At 41.2% G+C, this 19,207-nt stretch overlaps 1 protein-coding gene across 10 annotated transcripts in view; it reads left to right on the forward strand.

Moving 5' to 3' along the window:
- The window catches only part of ZNF827 (zinc finger protein 827), a 177,431-nt gene that overhangs the window by 20,196 nt on the left and 138,028 nt on the right, over positions 1-19,207 (forward strand). For all 10 annotated transcript variants that reach the window (XM_012453999.2, XM_012454000.2, XM_012454002.2 and 7 more), the window contains exon 2: positions 15,950-16,999. In XM_012453999.2, the coding sequence (XP_012309422.2) occupies positions 15,950-16,999 (1,050 nt within the window). The remainder of the gene's footprint in view (positions 1-15,949; positions 17,000-19,207) is intronic.

The raw sequence follows: 19,207 nt of genomic DNA on the forward strand, positions 1-19,207 counted from the left end.
GGATTTTCAATTTTTTTTACCTGACGTTTAGTCCCCAGTAAGATGATTGGATAATGATTGTGATCTAAAGTGGATTCATAGAGGATTTGCACGGGGAGGATCCCTGAGGTCATCTAAAACAATGGCTTTCAAAACAAAACAAAATTGATGGAACCCTTCCTTGTCTTTATGGAGAGCTCCATTATATTGAAAAGATCAGAGCCAAAACAGGGGCTGTGCTGGCTGGTATGTGCTGAGGCGAGAGCTGGGGGTGTGTCCATAGAGCCCAGCCCTGTCCGACAGCCCCAGGCTGCCTCTATGCGTGGTTTGGAAACCACTGATCCATCCTAACCCCTCATTTTATAGATGAAGATACTGAGGCACAAAGGTGCTCAATGACTCACACAAATGACTAGATTTAAAAGATGATATGAAACTTTTTGCCATGTATCAGAATTTTTTTTTTCGAGTCTGGGTCTTACTTTTTTGCCCAGGCTGGAGGGCAGTGGTGCAATCTTAGCTCACTGCTGTTTTAGAACAGAAGTCTGCAAACTGTATCCTGTTTTTTTGCCTTGAGCTAAGAATAGATTTTACGTTCTTAAAGGGTTGATTAAAACAACAGCAACAACAACAAAATATAAGGACAGAGACCCTTTGTGGCCCACAAACATAAAGTCAGATTTACTACTGCTGATATTAATGTGGAACTTTTTTTTAAATTAGGTTTTCTCTAAGTAACTTCAAAACAGAGATTTAAAACAAACCCTGATTAGTCGAGCAAATTTATCAGATTGGTGCAAAAGCAATTGAGGTTTTTTGCTATTAAAAGTAATGGCAAAACCGTGATTACTTTTTGCACCAACCTAATATATCAGAAGCTTTTCAAACTTCTGTTTCTCAAATAACTTCTTTAAATTGCCCAGTACATTTTCACTCTCCTTTTCAAATGCCAGTTTTGGGTGGAGGATAAGCTGGTTAATGAAATTCTTGCAATATGTAGGAATGTTGCAGCTACAGAACTAGAGACAGTTCTTAGATGAAAAAGAAGTGGTGTGTTTATTCAAATACAAAATTATGGCACTTTATAGACACGCAAAAGGTCAAGAACCCGAGGAACTGATGTAGGAATAATATAAGTGGTCACTCCCAGGAAATGGCATATGAATGCCATTTTTTGTTTTTTGAACCAGGTACCTTGGAGTTGAGCCTTATCCAAAGTAGAAGCAGAGCATGTTTCTGAATTTCAATCTTACCACTTGATGCATTTCCCAAAGTACTGTGACTTCAGTGTGTTCCCCAAAGTTCTTGTGTTTGAAACAATTGCCAGTGCAACAGTGTGGAGAGGTGGGGCCTTTATGAGGTAATCAAGAGGGACCTTAAGAGGCTCTGGCTTCATAGCTGGATTAATCTTGTTTTCATGGGAGTGAGTTTGTTACATAAACCAGTTTGGCTCTCTCTTACTCACTCTGTCTCCAGGTAATGCCTTCCACTATGTTATGATGCAGCAAGAAGGCCCTCACAAGATGTAGCCCCTTCATCTTGGACTTCCCAGCCTCCAGAACTGTGCACCCAGTACATTTCTGTTCTTTATAAATTACCCAGGCTTGGGTGTTTTGTTATAGCAACATAAAATGGCCTGAGACAGAAAATTGGTACTAAGAAGTGGGGCTATTGCTATAACAAATACCTGAAAATATGGGAATGGCTCTGGAACTGGATAATGGATAGAGGCTAGAAGAATTTGGAGGAGCAGGTTAGAAAAAGCCTAGATTGCTATAAACAGCATTAAGGGCAATTCTGGTGAGGGCTTAGAAGAAGAGAGCTAAACTAAGAAACTTCTTAGAGATTAAGTGGTTGTGATTGGAATGTTAGTAGAAATATGGACAGTAAAGGCCATTTTGATGAGATCTCAGATAGAAAAGAGGAATTATTGGAAACTGGAGTAAAGGCCATCCTTGTTATGATGTGGCAAAGAACTTGGCTGAATTGTGTCCATACCCTCGGGCTTTTAGGAAGGCAGAATTTAAGAGCCATCAACTAGGGTATCTCTTGAGAGAAATTTCTAAGCAAAATGTTGAAAGAGCTACGTGGCTTCTATTAACTTCATACAGTAAAATGAGAGAAGAGAGAAATGATTTAAAGATGGAATTTATAATTAAAAGGGAAACAGAACTGAGAAATTTGAAGGATTCTCAGCCTCGCCTTGCAGTAGAGAATGAAAGAACATTTTCAGGAGAGGAAACCATAGGTGTGGCTAGGCAACTGATTGATAAGGAGGTTAACAAGGATAGAAGGAAACCAGAGGGCAATGAGGGAATGACCCCAAAGGTGCTTTGGAGATGATCAGTGCCCCTCTTCCATCACAGGCCAGAGTGCCAAGGCCTGGGGAAAGGAAATGTCAAAAAAGAGGCCTCGGTATGCTGTTGGGACACTAGGCTCCCTGTAAGTCTTTGCTCCCCTTATTCCAGTGCAGCTAGTGCTCCCAGGTCACCCCAGGTGTCACAGCTTTGGAAGGTGTAAGCAGCAAATCTTGGCTATGTCCACGTGGTAGAAGTGTACAGGTGCTCAGAATTCAAGAGCGGTGGGGACATGACTTCCTTCAATCTAGATTTTACGACAGCCTGGGGGCCCAGCCAGAGACTTTCTGCAGGCCAGAGACTTTCTGCAGTAGCAGAGCTAAGGCAGGGAGCCCTAATTAGGGCGATGCCTAGTGGAACTGTAGGAATGGGGCAGCACGCAGCTCCAGCCTGGGGAAGCTGCAGGCCTAAGACCAACCCTTGAGAGTTACTGCATGAACTGAACCCAGCAAAGCCATTGGGGTGGGGCTCCCTGAGGCCTTGGAGGGCCAATCCCCACCTCAGTGTACAGGGGATTGGGGCCATGGAGTCAAACGAGATTATTCTGGCATCTTAAGGTTTAATATTGTTTACCCTGTCAGGTTTTGGACCTACTCTGGACCACTTACCCCATTCTCTTGCCTATTTCTCCCTTTGGAATGAGAATGTCTATTCTGTGCCTGTCCCACCATTGTATTTTGGAAGTAGATAACTTGTTTAATTTTACAGGAATTTTACAGTCTTACAACTGGAGGGAAATTTGCCTCAGGATGAATTGCACCTTGAGTCTCACCCATATCTAATTTAGATTAGACCTGGACTTTTGGATTTTTGAGTTGATAATGAAAGAAGTTAAGCCTTTTGAGGTGATTGGGATGGAATGAATATATTTTGCATGTGAGAAGGACATGAATTTTTGGAGCCAAGGTTGGAATGCTGTGGTTTGAATGCATCCCCCAGAATTCATATGTTGGAAACTTAATCCTCAATGCAACAGTGTTGAGAATTGGAATCTTTAAGAGGTGATTAGGTCAGGAGAGCTCTGTCCTTTGAAGGGACTAATATCCTTATCTCGGGAGTGTGTTGGTTATTGGGAGAGTGAGTTTTTATAAAAGTGAATTTGGTCATCTGTTGCTCGTGCTCTCTGTTGGCACAGGATGCCTTCTGTTGTCGTGATTCTAAGAAGGCCCTCACTACATGTGGCCCCCAGGGCTTCAGAATCATGAGCTAGTACATTTCTGTTCATTATAAATTACCAGTCTTAAGTATTCTGTTTTAGCAACATGAAATCAACTAAGACAAGAAGCATATGAGTTTTGTTGGGGACGGAATGAATGGCTCTTTGGAGCCTCACTGCTAGGGACAAAGTCCTAGAAAACAGTGCTGAGTTTCTTTTAGGTGAAATACCTAGAATAGCCCTCTTAGTGAAAACCCCAAGTGGCGTGCCTGAGGAATGCCCAAGAAGAAAGGAAGGTATAGTTAGGATTCTTCAAAGAAAATTAAATGGATAAAACCACGGGACTTGAATTGTTAAGGGAATATTAATTTAGCTGTGGGGTATCCTAGCCCTTCAAATTACCTTTGCTTGTTGGTTGATTGCAGCTTTTGTTATTGTTTTTTTTTTTAATTTTTATTTATTTATTTATTTATCTCTCTATTGTTGACTTCTTCCGTGTGTACCAGAAGGTGGACAGGGAAAATAAAAGGAGACAAGGAATAAGAATACTAAGAATACATCTGACCACTTGATAGCAGCCCTGGCACAAAGCCTAGTAAGAATAAAGGTTAAAACTGTTGGCCTAAATCAGTGTTTAAAGTTAACTTTGAGTTAGGGCTGTCCTTGAAATCGGTTGTCCTTTGCTGTCATGGATACTTGTGCATAATGGGTAAAAAATATTCTCATACAATCAAATGCACCAATATCATTTTGTGAATGCGTCGGCGGTGGGTTGCGGGGGTGGGGGGCGGTGCACTGAGGAAAGCTGCCTCCTTGCAGCTTTTGTTTTATATGTATTTAAGCACTAAATAAAAAGCTATTTCGTCTCTTTTCCCTTGCTAAGTCTCTTCTCTCCCACGGCCCTTTTCTTTCTGGATATATGTATATTTTTAGTAAATAAAGGACTTACTGTATGAAGTTTTTTTTTGGAAGACAGAAGGATTATGACTATAATGTGTTTCATTACAAGGTACATGATGCCAGTGCTTTTGTTGTATATACGTGTATGTGTGTCTGTGTGTATCTACAAAGAAATGTATCATTTTATGTATAAGCTAAGATTTTGATAAGTAACCATTTATCCATAGAATACTATTTCTTAGACTGCAGAGTACATTGTTATATGATTAGGGCTTTTGAGGGGGTTTGTTTTTTGGTTAGGTTCTTTGCTCTAGTAAGGATTTCCTGGTGATTTCAGTAGTTTGGTAATTTATTACTCATCTTCTAACAAGTATTAGTAATGTTAAAATGAAAACATTTATACAAAAAGAAATAAAATCAAGGAAGCAGATAATCAACCGATTTATCAGCCTTAGCAGACAATTTTTCTGATAACGATGTGGTAGCCATGGTAAATTTACTTCTGATTGCTTGAGGGGACAGATTCTATGTGCCTTTTGTAATATGGAGGTACATGAAAGAGTGAGAGAGCAAGTAATCAATCCGTGTACTAACCAGTTCCATTTTGGTCTTACTGGCCTTTTGGCGAGTGAATTCAAGCTATCTTTTCAACTATCCCTTTCTTATTAATTTGCTGAAACATAAGTAAGGTTGTAAGGATGAGTATATCTTTTTGTTTGGAGATTTCTAAGTAGTCATAGTAATTGAAGGCCTCTCTTGCTAATTTTTTTTTTTTTTTTTTGAAACGGGGTCTCACTGTGCTGCCCAGGCTGGAATGCAGTGGTACAATCACGACTCACTGCCACCTCCGCTTCCCGGCTCAAGTGATCCTCCTGCCTCAGCCTCCTGAGTAGCTGGGACCACAGACATGCACCACCACACCTGGCTAATTTTTGTCTTTTTGGTAGAGATGTGGTTTTGTCATATTACCCAGGCTGGTCTTGAACTCCTGAGCTCAAGCAATCTGCCAGCCTTGGCCTCCAAAAGTGCTGGAATTATAGGTGTGAGCCACTGTCTCTGCCTATTTTTTTTAAATCTTTCATTTGAAAGAAATTTGACTAAAATTGAGAGATAGGCAAAAATAATGTTAGTCCACTCATAGTCCTTCCAGCCTCACAAGACTTAACACTGATCAGCAGTGTGGTCAGTGTTATGTAATAATACCTAGCTTATTACAAAAACTACATTACAAACTGAGGCTATGGTTGAGAATCCAGAGGGGAAAAAATCCAGGAAAAAAGCCTCAGGCCTTCATCCAAATATACTTATATTAGTTTTCTTGGGTTGCTGTAACAAAGTATCACAAACCAGTGCTTAAACAACAGAAATATATTGTCTCACTATTCTGGAGGCTAAAAGTCTGAGCTTAAGGTGTCCACAAGGCCATACTCCCTCTGAAGGAGGTAGGGAAGGGTCTGTTTCAGGCCTCTCGCCCAGCTTCTGGTAGTTTCTAGGCTTATGACAACATAACTCATCTCATGGTGTTCTTCCTGTGTGCATGTGGGTCTCTGCATCCAAATTCCTCCCTTTTATAAGGATACCAGTCCTACCAGATTCAAGTCCACGTTAATGACCTCATCTCAACTTGATTATCTGTAGATGCCTATTTCCAAATAAGGTCACAGTCACATGTACTGGAGGTCAGAACTTCAATATCTTTTGAGGAAACACAATTCAACCCGTGATACTAGGTATTCATTCCAAGTTTGCACACAGTTTTAATAAGCCTGGTGATTTTCATCTCAGTTTATGCAGACAGAGTTATAAATGTAGGAGAAAGGGTCTCTGCTGAGGGTATCATGGAGAGCAAAACTATGCAAAAAGACTATTAAAGTAGGAATAAGAACTTAAAATACATAGTTGCTTGGGGCCATTTAACGTAGGGACAAACTGCTGAAAGTTCCAGTAGCTCCTGAAACACATTCATGTATAACAGACATAACAGCACCAACATACTGTGTTTGAGTGTGTTTGCACTTTTAAATCCCACCAAAATAAAATTTAAAAAATCTTGAGTACTTGATGCTGCTTTGGTAATTTTTGGTTACCTGAAAAATTACTTTTTGTCAAGCTGTTCACATATTGTCAGAAGTTCTGAATATTTGGGTTTCAACTTGGCTTTGTCCCTCAATAAGCATGCATATTGTGTAAACCATTAACTTTTTGGAACTTTGATTTTCTGGTCTGTAAAATGAAGAGTTTGGTTTCCCATATAAAATTACTGTGAGGACGAGATTTGCTGATGAATACGAAAACATCTATCATAGCTCCAGATGTATTTTCATGACTATACATTCATTCAACAAATGTTTATTGGGAACCTGCTGTATGCCAGGGCTTGTTCTAGAATTCATTCATTAATTCACTTAATGTGGATTGAAAGGTACCATAGTTTAGTAGTATTGGGACATCTGAGCTCTAGCACTGCCTATGTTTGAAAATCATCTATGGGACCTTGGGCGAATCTCTGGCCCTCTCTAGGCCTCTAACTAGAAACTAGCCATATAGACTAGATTTCCAAGGCTTTTTCATCTCTAAAATGATTCATACAACAAAATTGAAATACAAATGAATAGTTTTTGATATCTTACAGATTAATTGTATCATACTGGCAAGTTACTTTATCCTCTGCACCTTCCCTGTTGTCTTTGAAAGTGGAGGTAATAGGTCTAGTACTGTTTTCTGGTTTGTAATAGCAGTAATAATGATAGTCACCCATTATTGAGCTCTTGGCATTGTGCTAGGTATTTTTATACATTCCTGCTTCTGCAAATAAGGTATATGTTTCTCCAAAGCAGGTGGGTACCTGGAGAAGCAGGTTGCGTCTTTCTAGAGAATAAAGTTTCCTTGAAGGCACAGCTATGTATAGAGTAGAATGCAGAATTCACTTGAAATGTTAAGCTAAAACTCAAAGAAAGTGGGGGCTTCTTAGAGGGGGCCGCAACTTTAGTCCCAAGTTCCCCTGCAGTGCTGTTCTTTCTTGGCCATTGAGGAAACTGGTGGAAGTTTGCAAAACAGGCTTTTTCCCTGTTCCATGTTTGACTCACATGAGAAAAATAGCAATATAATTTATAATTTTGAAAATAGTTCTCATTTCCATTACTGACGTGTTACCTTTGTGATTTTTCAGCCTATTCTTCCATTTCATTTATGCACTGGACAAATAATAATTGAGTGTCTGCTCTGTGTTCAGTACCATCCTAAATGCTGAGGCTGCAGTAGCAACCAAAACAGAGCCCTCTCTCAAAGCTTGTATTCTAAAAACAGTGAGGCTTGAGGGCAGACCTAAGGAAGTAGGCGACTCAGGCTCCTGGCTGTTGTGTGGGAAAAGGGATTTCAGGCAAAGGAAGAGCAATTGCAAAGGCCCTGAGGCAGGAGCTTATTTTCCTAGTAAGGGAGAGTGTTAGGAAAGGAGGTCACCAGGAGACGGATTAGGGATGCCTTGAGGTCCAGGTAAGAGTTTTGTGTTTTATTCTGAGAACCGTGGGAAACCATTGTGGAGGCTTTGGGGATGGGAGTAATGGAATTTGACATACTATTTTTGAGAATGTCCTCTGGCTGCTGATTGAGAATGATGGAGCAAGATTGGGAAGTAAGGAGACCAGTTGGAAGGCTACAGCCTTAGTACACGTGGGGGATGGCAGCACTGGGTACCAGGTTAGCAGTGGTGGAAATGGTGCCAAGTGGCCAGATTTGGTACCTCTGTTGAAGGTAGAACTAACAGAATCTGAGAATGAATTAGATGTGGGGTTCAAGAGAAAGAGGAGAGTCCAGAGAGGTGGCATGGATTTGGGACTAAGCAATTGGAAGAATGGGGGAGTTGCCATTCCTGCTGAGTTGGGCAGCTTGAGGGAGGAGCTCGGGCAGCTCCTGGGCCATGTTAGATCTAAGTACTTTATATGAGAATGCTGAGACTGACTTAGCTACTATTTGGAACTCACTCTGTAGAGGAGTGATGTGTTCATTTGTGTTACCTTTATTTTACTCACAGTCATTTAGGAGAATGATTTGACAATTTTGCTGTGTGCCAAATGCTCGTCTTGACCCAGGAGCCCCCCGGCTCTCTGCCTGTGGACTCTTCTGCTCTCCAGACTTCCTCTCATTTCCTCATGCCTTTGCGGCACCTTTTCCCTAGCTGGACTGGTGACAGGAATCTGGTTGTCTTCTCCACCCTGGCAGTTTTAAATAACTAGCAGTTCTTACATTTTCTTCCTGGCCACGCTGACAGCAGTTGGGCGTCCTGGGCATCCATGTTTTGATAACTGTAATCTCTAAGTCTCTGTCCTGTGGAGCCGATTGCTGGCCGTGCGTTTACCTCAGACTGTGGACTTGGAGCCCTGAAGAAGCGAGAGGTCTCTTAGTTTCAGGCAGACCTGGTGTGGGGGATGTGCTAAGGCTTTCAGGCTACAAAGGGACAATTTAAAACTTGGCAAGTAAAACCGGCCTAAATGCGGATGTGTTTTATGCTTAGCATCATAAAATTGGTTCAGAACAGCCTGATATGCGGCAGAAGAAACCTTTATTAAACGTTATAGAGGTCATTGCCTTTGTCTTCCTGATACCTCTTCCCTCTCCTTTCTTCTGTGACCCACATTGAGCCCATTGTAGAACCCGCCCCCTGGCTTCAGTGATAGGCCCAGGAAGGGGAACATGACCTCCAACAGGCCAATCAGAGGCAGAAAGACCTTTCTCTAGTGGGAAGTCATTGAGAGTGAAAACCCAGAACCGGTTGCAGCCAGGTTTTCAGCCTCCTGGGAAAAGTGGCCAGAGAGGAAGAGACTAGAGGCGAATGAGAGAGAGCCCTGATGGTGCTTTCGACATCCTATCTGATGCTGGCTCCATTGTGCCCCTTTTATTGTTTGGTACAGGAACTGAGAAAATTCCCTCCCTGCTTCATGCGGTTCTGCTGGTTTTCTGTCATTTACAACCACAGGAGCCCAGATACCCCTACTATGAGCAGGGCATCGAGAAGGAACACAAAAATGACTAACTCATAGCCCTTCCTCCAGGTATTTATAATGTATAGTTTGATTTCAAAACTAGTGAGTATGATAAAATAGTTGGTAAGGTCTACCTTTGACAAATCAATACATAGTATATTTTTAAGATATGAAGATAGTGTATTTTATAAGAATATAAAATTTTTTCATTGGGTTAATTTATCCAACATGGATCACTTGAATATTAGCTAGCTCCATGACTGGCATATTTCCTTTTTGATAGTTTGCAGAGGAGCAAGGCTACTTGTAAATGAATTTCTGTCTACCATTAAAATAGCCTTCATCGTTTAAGATCCATTTTCAAAGCCACCTGCATTGCTGGAGTTAATTATTCCCTCTTTTGTGCTCACACAACCCTTGCTGTTTTTGTATGGTGGCACCAGTCATTATGCTTTGAATGCTTGTGAAACCCTCATTCGTCTGTTGATTGTAAACTTTTATGTCAGAGATTGTCGTGTCTCTGAGTTTCCCTTTGTGGGGAACAGTTCCCTGAACATAGTAGGTGATCAGTAAATGCTTGTTGAAATAAGTCAATTATTAGCACTGGTTTTGCTAATAACTTTTGTATTAAACTTTACAAACTACTTTTATGGTAAACTGCATGTAAAGGTTGATTTGTAGTACTTATGGGTATAACTGATAATGCTAATTTACCATCTTAATTGGCATAGATATTTAGGTTTAGAGGTGTATAAGTAGGAAAGGAAAAACTTAAAAGATTTTTACATGAAAATAAACCAGAAGGTTGGTTGGTAGGTACCAGGTGATCATACCTGTGGTCACAAGAAGAGAGTGCTGGAGACACTGATTGTTAGAGAATTGACCAGGTGAGTCCTAAGAATTTGGGTCCTGTTCTTATTAACACCTGCTGGCTAGATTCATGTGGACTGACTATTCATGTAGGTGACTGGTGGGAATAGTTTGTGAGTAGATTTAGAAATGGGACATTTAGGCTTCCTTCCCCACTTGCTTCAACCAAAAAGCATGAAAATTAATAGGTGTTTCTTTCTTATATATTTTTTCACTCTGCATTCCCAATCTTTCTGAACGAGGATGCTCTGAGTTGTATATTGGTCCAATTAAATGCATCTGATTAAAACTGTCAAGCCAAAAAGGAATTGAGTTGAAAAGACATTCTCTACTGAGAATGCAGCAAGAGTTGTAGATATCAAGTTACCGAGTTGCTGCTTGAGAACTGAATTATAAATAAATGTGTTAGGTAGTGGAATTTTGTTTTGTTTTCCCCAAAGGAGAAATATTCGCCACATGGAAACAAAATTTATTCAGCATATTTTCATTCTGTAATTGCACCATTGCTATTCTTAATTCTTTGTGTTTCTGATTTTAAGGGAAAACACACACAAAAACAGACTGTTGTGTAAAATTGACAAGAATGAGTGTGAACCTGACAGTCAGAGACAGAGGTTGTTGTAAAATTAGCAATGAAAATAGCTTTCTTCTCTGGAGGTTAAAAATAATGTATTTACAAAGAAGTTATTTACTTTGGCCATTCAGAGGCTTCCCCGGGAAGCCTTAGTTAAGAAAGCTGTGAAATCCACAGTCACTGTACTGCAGGAGGCATTTCCAGGACCCCGGCTTATGTGGTGCTGCTCTGTGGTTGGCAGACTGGAAAATGGAGGTGTCTTGCTGCCTGAGACTTCTCAGATTGTGAAAGAGAGACACAAAATTCAAGGCTGGCATATTCTCAAGTTTGTTGTGTCCAGCAAATTCATCCTCTAGATTTCAGGCATGCTTTGTTTTGAGCTTCCCAATGAGAGAACCTTTTCTTACAATGTAGTGTGAAAGGAAATTCCAGGCTAGAAAAGGTTCAGGTTGTCCTATAGACTCTGTAGAAGGGGAGCTCACCATAGCTGGACCACTGCAGCCTTCAAGAACTCCTTCTTGATGAGATTGAACAGGAAAATAGAGAAGCCCAGCAGGCAAAAAAGAAAAAAAAAAGTGGGAGAAAATCCTTGCTGTTTTGTGAACACAGACATATTTGTTTGAGCTTCTTAAGATTTTTCCCCACCCTCTGTACATCCTCATTTATCTTGCATTCATTTCTCAAAAAGCTACCCCCACCATTTATTTGACCTCAGGTATTGCCAGAATAATTTCAGATGTTTCTCTTCAAGTTCCTGCTCTTTCTCTTTCTAGGCCGCGCATTAAAATTATATGGTAACTTATTTGTTGAATAACCTCAATTTCAGTAGCGGCATCTTCAGAAAAGTGATTAATAGAGTATTACGAATTTAAGAGATATTCTTTTTATTTTTTATTTTTGAGACAGAGTCTCACTGTGTCGCCCAGGCTGGAGTGCAGTGGCATGATCTCTGCTCACTGCAACCTCTGCCTCCCAGGTTCCAGGGATTCTTTTGCCTCAGCCTCCTGAATAGCTGGGACTACAGGTGCATGCCACCATGGCTGGCTAACATATTGTATTTTTAGTAGAGACAGGGTTTCTCCATGTTGGTCAGGCTGGTCTCAAACTCTTGACTTAATGATCCATCCTCCTCAGTTTACTAAAGTGCTGGGATTACAGATGTGAGCCACCAAACCCAGCCAAGAGATAGTCTTTAGGCATCCAAGTTTTCTTGCAGTCTAGAAGTGTGTGTATATCAGTGGTCGAATCTGCAAACAACAGAGATGGATGGCTGAGAAATTATCCAGGCATTTTAGGAGCTATAAACACTTCTGTTTAAGAAATACTTTGTTTACTCAGTTATTTGTTTTGAATTTGCGTTTTGGCAAGGATAGGAAAGTTGCCTTAAATGTAGATATTAGCTGTTGTATCTTTCAAGAATGTTCAGACATCTTTATCACTGTTTGGTAGGATTAGAGCCTGAATTGAATGTTTCTTTAGCCTTTGGCACACTTACCTGTTTGCACACTCACCTGTTTCAGTATGTTTGGAGGGGGAATATTCTTGCTCACTGAGGGTGTGGAGGGGGTTAGGGAATTAAGCTTTGCTTTTGGCACTTTGCAAGTAGAAGTGCTAAATTCTTTAGGCATTTGAATATCCTTTTGGGCTGCAACAAAGAACCAGAATGGGAATAAAGAGATTAGAGTACAGAAATAATGAGTACTCACCCCTTAATGATTTAGCTCAAGATAAAGAGTGAATACTGTCCTTATCTAAGAGAATCCCTTGCTGATTTCTGATTCAAGAGGCTGGCAGGAAGGATGGGGGAATGGAAAGGGGGTGAGCAGCTGCTCAGAGCTCTCTAGAAGTTGCTATTCAGAGGTTCTGTCTGCAGATTGTGCAGTGGAGCCTTGCAGAGAAGCACTGAGTTACTGAGAGATTTGGGGTTCTTGGTTTCTGCATTAGCTCTACATGGTCGTGTGTCTTTGATTCAGCCAGTAACCTTGAATTAAACATATTTAATAGTCTGAGTAAAGTGATAAGATTGGATGTGTGGTTGTAACTTCTTGTGGTTCTCGAAACCTAGATTTTATGTATGTTGTTAGGTGACCCTACTGCATTAGTTTGTGACCATTCTTGACATCTAGAGCTACTCTGGTATGACACACATATGACCTAGAAGTATTTAAATTTGAATAATATGTTTTCCCTTTACTTCACTTAGTGAATGTACTTCATTTAATAATAAAGATTAAAGAAAAGATTCTTTGAGCAGATACTCAACAAATTCTTACTGTAGGGATTTTTAAACTTTTGACTTACTATTTGTAGAATACTTCTTATGTGATTCTATTGAAGGATGAGGTGTTTAATCTGCAATCAAGAAAGGTGGTTTGCCAAAGAAACAAAAAATTAGCCCTATTGTTGAAATTGGTGTTGACTGCTTGGTGTTTGGTAAAAAGCATCTCTCCAAGAAGCCACTGGGGAAATGATGAGTTTAGGGTCTCCGCCTATTTTAGGAAAGATGAAAAATGTTGAAATCAAGTGGGAAGAAGGAAATGTGGCAGATCACAAAGAACTAGACTGTTTTTAACAGAGAAAATTCAATTTTATCTGCTTTTTTCCCAGCAAATTCCATTTGATATTTTACATTTTCTTGATAACTTAATAAAGAATCTCAGGAAGGAGCTGCAGAATTTTAGCTTTGTGAAAGAAAATTTGTCATTTGTGACATTTCTTCTCTAAATAGCATGGGAAGATCAATGTATTAGTGTGTAGTTTATGCATTACTAGTTCTAGTTATTTCTATGTCAAAAAGAAACAGCATGTTATATGACAAAACTTGGCACAAGGAGGGATTTTGGTTTAATTCCTACAGATACATGGAACTCTGCTAGGGACCAGACATTGTGCTAGGCACAAGTGTGGAATATGTAGATAATAAAATACAATTCCTGCCCTCTAGGAGCACCACTTTAGAAGGGAAGCCAACAGCAGACAGATAATTTAGAGTAACATAAAGTCAATATAAACAAAATATGAGAATGTTGGCTCTGCAATCAAAATATGCATCTAATTGGGTCACTTCTCAACCCTTGCAATCCTGAGCTGAGCCTTCATAATCCCCACCTGGATTCTGGCCTCCTAGCGGACCTCCTTGTGCTCCTTCTTGTACCTGGAGTCGTGTTTCCCACACAGCAGCCAGAACAAAGGTTTGACAACATAAGTCACGTCATAACACTCCCTTGCCACAAACCCTCCAGTGGTCCCCAATTCTGCCAAATGCAGAAGACTCTTCTGCAGCTCACAATGTCCTGTGGATCTGCGTGACCTCATTCCTGCACCACAGTGCATGCACACACACACACACACATGTGCACACACACACACACACTGCCATACATATGCTCACACACACTCATGGTATTCTCTGACCTCCTGTGTCACTGCTCTGACCTCACTCACTGCACTCCATGCACAATAGCTTCAGTGCTGTTCTATGGATGTGCCAGGCATGTTCCCACAGCAGGGCCTTCACAGTGATTCTCCCTGTGCATGGTCAGTTTCTCACTTCCTTCAAATCTTTGCTCTAATGTCACCACATCTGTGAAGCTCCACCTTGACCACCATTTAAAATTGCAGCTGTCTTCCCACCCATTACTCCCCATTCTCCATGTCCTGCCCTATGTGGTTTTCCATAGGACTTATCACCCTCCGGGATACTATGTGATTTACTCATTTATTAATTTTGTTTGACCCATGTCTTCCCTCACTGGAATGTAAGCTCTAAGAAGGCAGCATCTTAGTTTTGTTCAATGTTACTCAATCTAGAACAACCTAGGCAATCTAGAACCATGCTTGGCATGTAGTATACAGTTGTATTTATCTGTTAAATGAGGGAATAAGAAGGAGAAATTCATTCTGACTGAGAGTTCCAGGGAGAATCAAAAGGAAGAAACCTTTGAGCCAGATGTTGAAGTGTAAGTAGAATTGGACAGTCAGCTTTTCTGGGGAAAGATATTTCAGATAGAAGGAATATTGTGAGCAAAGGCAGAAAAGTGGCAGGGCTTGTGAATGCAAGGAGCCTGCCTAACTGGCACATGGGAGTGGTAGCGGTGGGTCGATAAATAGAAAGTAACGAAAAGGGACTCTTAGTGGAGGGAGGGAACAGATTCCTAATCGCTGCCTAAGATGGCAAGCATGTTGGTGACTGAAATGGAGGTCCCTCACATAGGTAGCATGCGTAACATGGGAGTATTGTCGCAGTCAGAAGTCAGAAATGGAGGTCCCTCAAATAGGTAGCATGCGTAACATGGGAGTATTGTCGCAGTCAGAAGTCAGAAATGGAGGTCCCTCAAATAGGTAGCATGCATAACATGGGAGTATTGTCGCAGTCAGAAGTCAGAAATGGAGGTCCCTCAAATAGGTAGCATGCATAACATGGGAGTATTGTCGCAGTCAGAAGTCAGAAATGTGAATAGTGTTTGCTAATGCAATCCAATTTTATACAGTACTTGACTGTTTTCAAAACATGATCAGATGGTTATTATGACTTAAGCTCCATAACAACTGGTGAAGTGAGTTAAACAGGTATTATTTACATTTTTGATAAGCTTTTTTAAAAAAGAATTTCATCTTATATTGGAGGAAGTGGATTCTCAGACCAGCTAAATGACTTGCCTAGAGTCACCCAGGTAGAAAGTAGGGAAGCGCTTCCCACTGTCTGTGTCTCACGGTCTGTGTCCCACTATGCCAGCCTGCCCCTCTCATTCTGTCACAGTGCTAAACATACAGTGCTAGTTTTTCACAAGGATATAGGCTTTCCATTTCCCCCCATTCACTGAAAATAGCAGTTTCTTCTTCTAGTTACCTCTTTACCAGATCCATTTTTTCTTTTTCCTTTTCCATTTCAACTTACCTGGACTACGTGGGTGTGTTTTTACCTTTGCCTGTTTAGCATTTTTTTTACTTTTTTCAAGCCTTCTGCCAAGTCTGTTTGATTCAGCATTTGACATTCTGTTAAGGCTGTTGCCACCTTTCCTTTGGTTCTTGGGTGGAAGGGAAGAGAAAGTATGTCATCAACTCCATTTGAATGTCTTGAGACTGACTTATTGCTCACTTTGGGAGTAAACCTGATCTTCTTAATTCTCCCCAGATGTTAGTAGGCAGGAAGAGGCGGAGGGAGAGCTCAGTGAAGGAGAACACTGGTATGGAAACTCTTCAGAGACTCCGTCAGAAGCATCCTATGGGGAAGTCCAGGAGAACTATAAGCTGTCGCTGGAGGACCGGATCCAGGAGCAGTCCACGTCCCCCGACACCTCCTTGGGAAGCGCGACTCCCAGCAGCCACACATTGGAGCTGGTGGCACTGGACGGTGAGGTCCTGCGAGACTCACTGCAGTGTCAAGATCACCTCTCCCCGGGAGTGTCTTCTTTGTGTGAAGATGACCCAGGCTCCAACAAGCCCCTGAGCAGCAACTTGAGGCGGCTGCTGGAGGCTGGTTCCCTCAAACTCGATGCCGCAGCCACGGCCAATGGCAGAGTGGATTCCCCCGTAAACGTTGGCTCAAACCTCTCCTTTTCCCCGCCTTCCCACCACGCCCAGCAGCTCAGTGTTCTGGCCAGGAAGTTGGCCGAGAAGCAGGAACAGAATGACCAATACACTCCAAGTAACCGTTTTATATGGAATCAAGGTAAGTGGTTGCCAAACTCAACCACCGCCTGCAGCTTGTCTCCGGATTCAGCCATCCTAAAACTGAAAGCTGCAGCCAATGCCGTTCTGCAGGACAAATCTCTCACCAGGACTGAGGAGACCATGCGATTTGAGTCCTTTTCCTCCCCTTTTAGCTCCCAGTCTGCCAGTTCTACCTTGGCCGCTTTGTCCAAGAAGGTCAGTGAGAGAAGTTTGACTCCCGGTCAGGAGCACCCTCCTCCCGCCAGCTCCTTCCTTTCCCTGGCTTCTATGACCTCCTCAGCGGCCCTTCTGAAGGAGGTGGCCGCAAGGGCTGCTGGCAGTCTTCTGGCTGAGAAATCATCGCTGCTGCCTGAGGACCCTCTACCGCCCCCGCCTTCAGAGAAGAAACCAGAAAAAGTCACTCCGCCTCCTCCACCGCCACCTCCACCACCTCCACCACCACCACCACAATCTCTGGAATTATTATTACTCCCAGTTCCTAAGGGAAGAGTTTCTAAACCCTCCAATTCAGGTATGGCATCTTTTCTTTCGATCATCGTGTAAGTCCTTTTGACTATCAGCCGCCATGTCTTAAAGTTCTTTGCCTTTTTCAGTTGGGTTCCCCATCTGATCTGAGACAAGAATAAAAACGCAAGAGCACAACAAAAATACTTTAAGTAAGCAGCATAGTAGTCTTTCGTCTACGTATTACACAAAGACTTCACAAATAGCTTCCCTTTTGAAAGGTAGTGAATAATCTTAGAGACATACAGCATTTCCTCCCTTTCATACAAATGATTTTTTTTTTCTTACTAAGTTCAGGCTAGGTCTATACAAGATATATTTAATGGGGGAAGATCAAAGCATCTTTGTCATGGAGTGCATGGCATCACTGAACATGGGGGGGAAAAAGCCCACTGCTTTTGAAATAGTGGACAACGGAGAGCCCACACTCCTGCTGCCTCCATCACAAATGGACTTTTGTACAATCAGGAACTACTCTGCCCTAATTTATCACACCATATACTTTTATGTTAGCATTTTTATTACTTTTTTGTGGAATTTAAGCCCTTTTCACGTATCCTGTTCTTCTACAATTTCTTGTCCTGTAAGAACTCTAAAAAAGATTGTCAATCAAACATAATCAACACATTTCCTGTGAATGCTTTATTTAAGTCAAATCCAATCCAATTCCGAAGGAATATGCATGTGGAAAATTTGAATCCTAAGGTTTCTCTAGTGGAGGCAGTCTTTCCGAAGGAGAAATCACTGTCATATAGGACATTGGTATTCACAATTATTCATCTGAGGGAGAAATTTAGTCACTTGAATTCTCACAGAGGAAACATCATTTCTTGTTCTGGTTTGCTTTTAAATCATGTGCATGATAAATACATGTTCCTGGGGATGCATGTTGGGGTTTCAGATGTCTCTTAAGGATATTCTGCCAGACTGGAGCAGGAAGTAGGTTATGTGTGTCCTCATTGGTACAAACACTGCCATTGTGTGTGTCTAGCCAACTTTTGATTATTTGCAGCAACAGTGATGAAGAGGGTTTGGAATGGCAAATAATTGACTGAACGATCTCAGTTAACATCAATTTGATGCATTTATGACAAATTTCCATTTAAATTGCTGAGTGAGCTATATGCGCTAATTATAATTACTTCAAAACTTGAGTCAACAGCAGAAGACAACGAGGAAAATGTGTATCTGGGACTTTTATGGCTCTCAGTGATCCAAAGTGTTCACTCCAGAGTTTCTGAAATGTCAATAAAATCCTAGAAGGTTTATCAATTTCATTTCTCCTCTCTTCTCACCTGCCATCTGGTGAAATAAAGAGAGAAATGGGTAAAATTAGGAAACAAGGAGAAAAGCAAAGGAGGCTGGGGTAATTTTACATGAAAAAAAATCACCCCTGACTTATAGAAATTTCATTTAGGGATAGTGGTAGAAAGAAAGATATGGCTATATACGAAATATAATTTTAGGTTGGGCACAGTGGCTCACGCCTGTAATCCCAGCACTTTGAGAGGCCAAGGCAGGTGGGTCACCTGAGATCAGGGAGTCAAGACTAGCCTGACCAATACGGTGAAACCACGTCTCTACTAAAAATACAAAAATTAGCCGGGCATCGTGGTGTATGCCTGTAATCCCAGCTACTCGGGAGGCTGAGGCAGGAGAATTGCCTGAACCTGGGAGGCGGAGGTTGCAGTGAGCTGAGATCGTGCCACTGCACTCCAGCCTGGGTGAGACTCTGTCTCAAAAAAATAAAAAATGAAAAAATGAAAATAATAATTATATATATATATTCTGCACATCTAGTTATTGAATAATGTGTGAATGGTGTTTCTAGTATAAATTCATCTGGACATTAGTTACTTGGAATAGCTTATACAAAATTAATATTAAACTTTAGTTGACTGAAGACTTGGAAAGAAGTGACTGATAAAACCATGTCTCCTGAAGGCCAAACTGTAGCGGCTTTGTCATATTAAAGTAGTCTTGGGTATAACCAACAATGGTTGTGATTATAATTTTTTTCCCTGAAACGACTAGATGCATATAAAGATGAGAAAGAGGTCATGAGCTTCCAGTGAATGGTAGACTTTTTGTTTGTTTTGTTGTAGGAAATACACCCGAGGGAAAAGCCGTGTTCCTTTTTTGGTTTAAATGCATTTAATCTATGCCAGCAACTCAGTGGGCTTCTCAGAAGAATTTAATATAGGAGATCTATAAG

The sequence above is a fragment of the Aotus nancymaae genome, unplaced genomic scaffold, assembly GCF_030222135.1.
Source record: "Aotus nancymaae isolate 86718 unplaced genomic scaffold, 86718_ANA_hifiasm-v0.15.2.pri h1tg000033l, whole genome shotgun sequence".
NCBI lineage: Eukaryota > Metazoa > Chordata > Mammalia > Primates > Aotidae > Aotus > Aotus nancymaae.